The following is a 3,225-nucleotide window of genomic DNA, read 5'->3' on the forward strand; positions in this document are numbered from 1 at the left end:
TGGGTTAAGTGGTGTAAAGGTTATGTTTCTATGTAGAGGTTTCAATCAGAGTGCTGTTTTAATGATATCAATTTTCAGCTTTTCCATTAGTCATGTTCATTTTTCTGCGCAATCCTTCTGCCCATGCACATTGCTAAATACAAGAATACCCCAATGTTGGAAGAGCTGAATGGATATATAATAACAAAGGCTGCAATGCTGACACATTGCTGTTTTTGAAAACTGATACAGGGCTGTGTAATAATGCTGACACATTGCTGTTTTTTAAAAACTGATACAGGGCTGTGTAAGAATGCTGACACATTGCTGTTTTTGAAAACTGATACAGGGCTGTGTAAGAATGCTGACACATTGCTGTTTTTGAAAACTGATACAGGGCTGTGTAATAATGCTGACACATTGCTGTTTTTGAAAACTGATACAGGGCTGTGTAAGAATGCTGACACATTGCTGTTTTTGAAAACTGATACAGGGCTGTGTAAGAATGCTGACACATTGCTGTTTTTTAAAAACTGATACAGGGCTGTGTAAGAATGTTGACACATCGCTGTTTTTTTAAAAACTGATACAGGGCTGTGTAATAATTCTGAAACATTGCTGGTGAATTCAGGGTGGTGGGTGAAAGCTGACTTATTCCTATTAGCAAAATCTGATAAATTGCTGAGGTTGACATTTGACACCTATCTGTGGTAAATTCTAAATAAGGGATGTGTGTGAAAACAGACACCTATCTGTGGTAAATTCTAAATAAGGGGTGTGGGTGAAAACAGACACCTATCTGTGGTAAATTCTAAATAAGGGGTGTGGGTGAAAACAGACACCTATCTGTGGCTAAAGCTGACAGGGGAATGACTGAAAGCTGATATAGGTAGATAAAAGCTGACACCTCTATAGTTGAAAGCCTGATACATGGCTATGGTTTAAAGCCTGATACAGTGAAAACTGTTCAAGGGCGTGTCGAGTCTTTGAACACAACTGTAAGAACTGTATTTCCAGAGTAAAAGTCAGCTATTCCCAAACCAGATTCATGTTTTGCCAGATATTTAGAACAAGAAATAAACTTGGAGGTATACCACAACTTTAACCTATTAACAATCACATGTTTTTGACAAGGAATCTTCAGTATTTGTGATTTGAAATCAGAGACTGGTAGACATCTTTGATCTTTTTATTAAATCCATCAAAAGAAAAGACAATTGATCTGTTGTCTGTAAAAGACCAATAATCTTCAAGTTTTAACCAATACAATTTGATTAGTGCTAGAAATTGTCTCTATTGTTCTCTAACAAACACTAACTAATCATTGCATTTCTTATAAATTACTCACCATTTTATCTTCAAATCTTTGATTTCCAGGCATTTTAGTTTGTTGTTTTTTACTGTTTTGCACACAAATCGGCAAATGAATATGGACAATGCCAGGCAGTCTGACATAGATAGAGTATTTGTCTATCCAAAAACAAGAAGTTGCAATTTGTCCTTTCTCAATATGTTACAAATGAAATGCTGACTATTATAAAAAGAACAAAATCTTATTTAGCCCAAAAACAAAAATATATGTAGATACTATATCCAGATTAAGACATCCACTTCACATTTTTTTAATTTGGTCAAGTCAGATGATGAACGATTTCAACTAGGAACTATCGAAATTAATTGATCATTGAAGAAGTGAGGGCTTTCAAAAAGACCAAATGAAATGAATGGACTGTTACGTCGTACTTTTCTACACCATGTGGGCCAATGAAGACGGGCAACGTCATGCAAGGTGCAATTATGGCAATTTTGCCAGGACAGCGACATTAGTCTGCTTTTTATCGCTTTCCAACTGTTAAGGGATCTTAAACGTGCACAGTCTGTAGCATATGTGGGCCTCAGTTTATTGTCCCATCCTACGACTAGACGCTTTTTCCATGTCAGTCCCTCTTACCTGCATCACTGACAGGGGGAAATCGGGTTGAAAAATTCAGAGGAGTTATCTCGACCTATACTGGGATTGAACGCTAAACTTTCAGGTTATCTTGCAAACATCTAACTCACTGAGCCACTGCAGCTCCCAAAATTGAAATGAGTATTCAAAGTATCAACTCTTGTATCAATGATATTAGAGTACAATTTGAATATTGATAATATTATTATCTAATAGAAAGAGATGCATCTAACATAATCTTTAGCTCCCAATATATATGTGTAATAGAAATTCTGGCCAGGATGAAATGAAAGTTAAACAAGGAACTGACTACCCTACTCTATCAATTTCTAATTACACCCTAAAACCACTGTTCAAAGAAATGGTGTGTTTACAATGTTGCTGAGAACTATCAAAAATCATACAAATATATAATTGATTTTCAAGATTTTTTATAATTTCTAATTTCTATTCCTTTCTTGCCCTGGATGTATTGCCATCTGCAAGCAAGTCTCTATTGTTTTTCCAGACAGCCACTTGAAAGAGTTATCCCAAATGAGTTTTCAAATTGGAACATGGAAGAAAAATAGATTTGAGAAAGAATGGTAAATTAGGCAATAAAATACCAACAAATTCAACTATCAATAAAACACCCTCAGGTCTTGGCCATGGCTGTTCTTTAAAATATCTTGCAGAATGGGAAAAATGTGATTGTTGGACTAGATGAGAATTAAAGCAATGAGGCTTGTTGAAATTTTGTTAGAGAACAGAACTTATGTGGAAGATTAAATTCTGTTTTTCTGCTTGGCTGCATTATTTCTCATTGCTTGTTTAAAACACAAAAGCTTTTCTTCATTTGTTGCCATTACAGTGAACTTGAATTTGACAGGTTGCCACAGTAACGGCACAAGAATGACAAAAGTTTGTTAAGTGTAGGGACATGTGAAAATTTGACGTTCATTGATTGGAATGAAGAGGAAATGAAAGACACAATAAAAGAACTACTCACCGATGATTTTTCTTGGAATGTTCGAATGGTCCAATTCCACTCTGGCAATATTCATTGGATACCACTCTTTTTGTTTCCTTTCAATTGTACTCCGTCTAAAATAGAATTGAGGAACTAATGAAAGAATAGCAAGCTCTTTGCATGAAGAAATCTTATTTCACTCTTGAAAACCCAATGATTTCTTGTCAGGCCAGTCACAAACATGGTTTTATTTTGGTTAGAGAGAAGAAGAATGATTCAAGGTTCTGAACAATAAATACTGTTTAGAACTCATCTAACCAATTCTATTCCCAATTTTCATATCTTC

At 35.3% G+C, this 3,225-nt stretch overlaps 1 protein-coding gene across 1 annotated transcript; it reads right to left on the reverse strand.

The window, feature by feature from the left end:
• Positions 1-233: 233 nt before the first annotated feature.
• On the reverse strand, positions 234-599 carry LOTGIDRAFT_77216 (hypothetical protein; the record flags this gene model as incomplete). The annotated part of the gene is made up of 1 exon (XM_009059159.1): positions 234-599. A coding segment is annotated over one exon (366 nt), but the record flags the coding sequence as incomplete, so codon positions are not given.
• Positions 600-3,225: the final 2,626 nt, after the last annotated feature.

This window comes from Lottia gigantea (assembly GCF_000327385.1).
Source record: "Lottia gigantea unplaced genomic scaffold LOTGIsca_38, whole genome shotgun sequence".
NCBI classification, from domain to species: domain Eukaryota; kingdom Metazoa; phylum Mollusca; class Gastropoda; family Lottiidae; genus Lottia; species Lottia gigantea.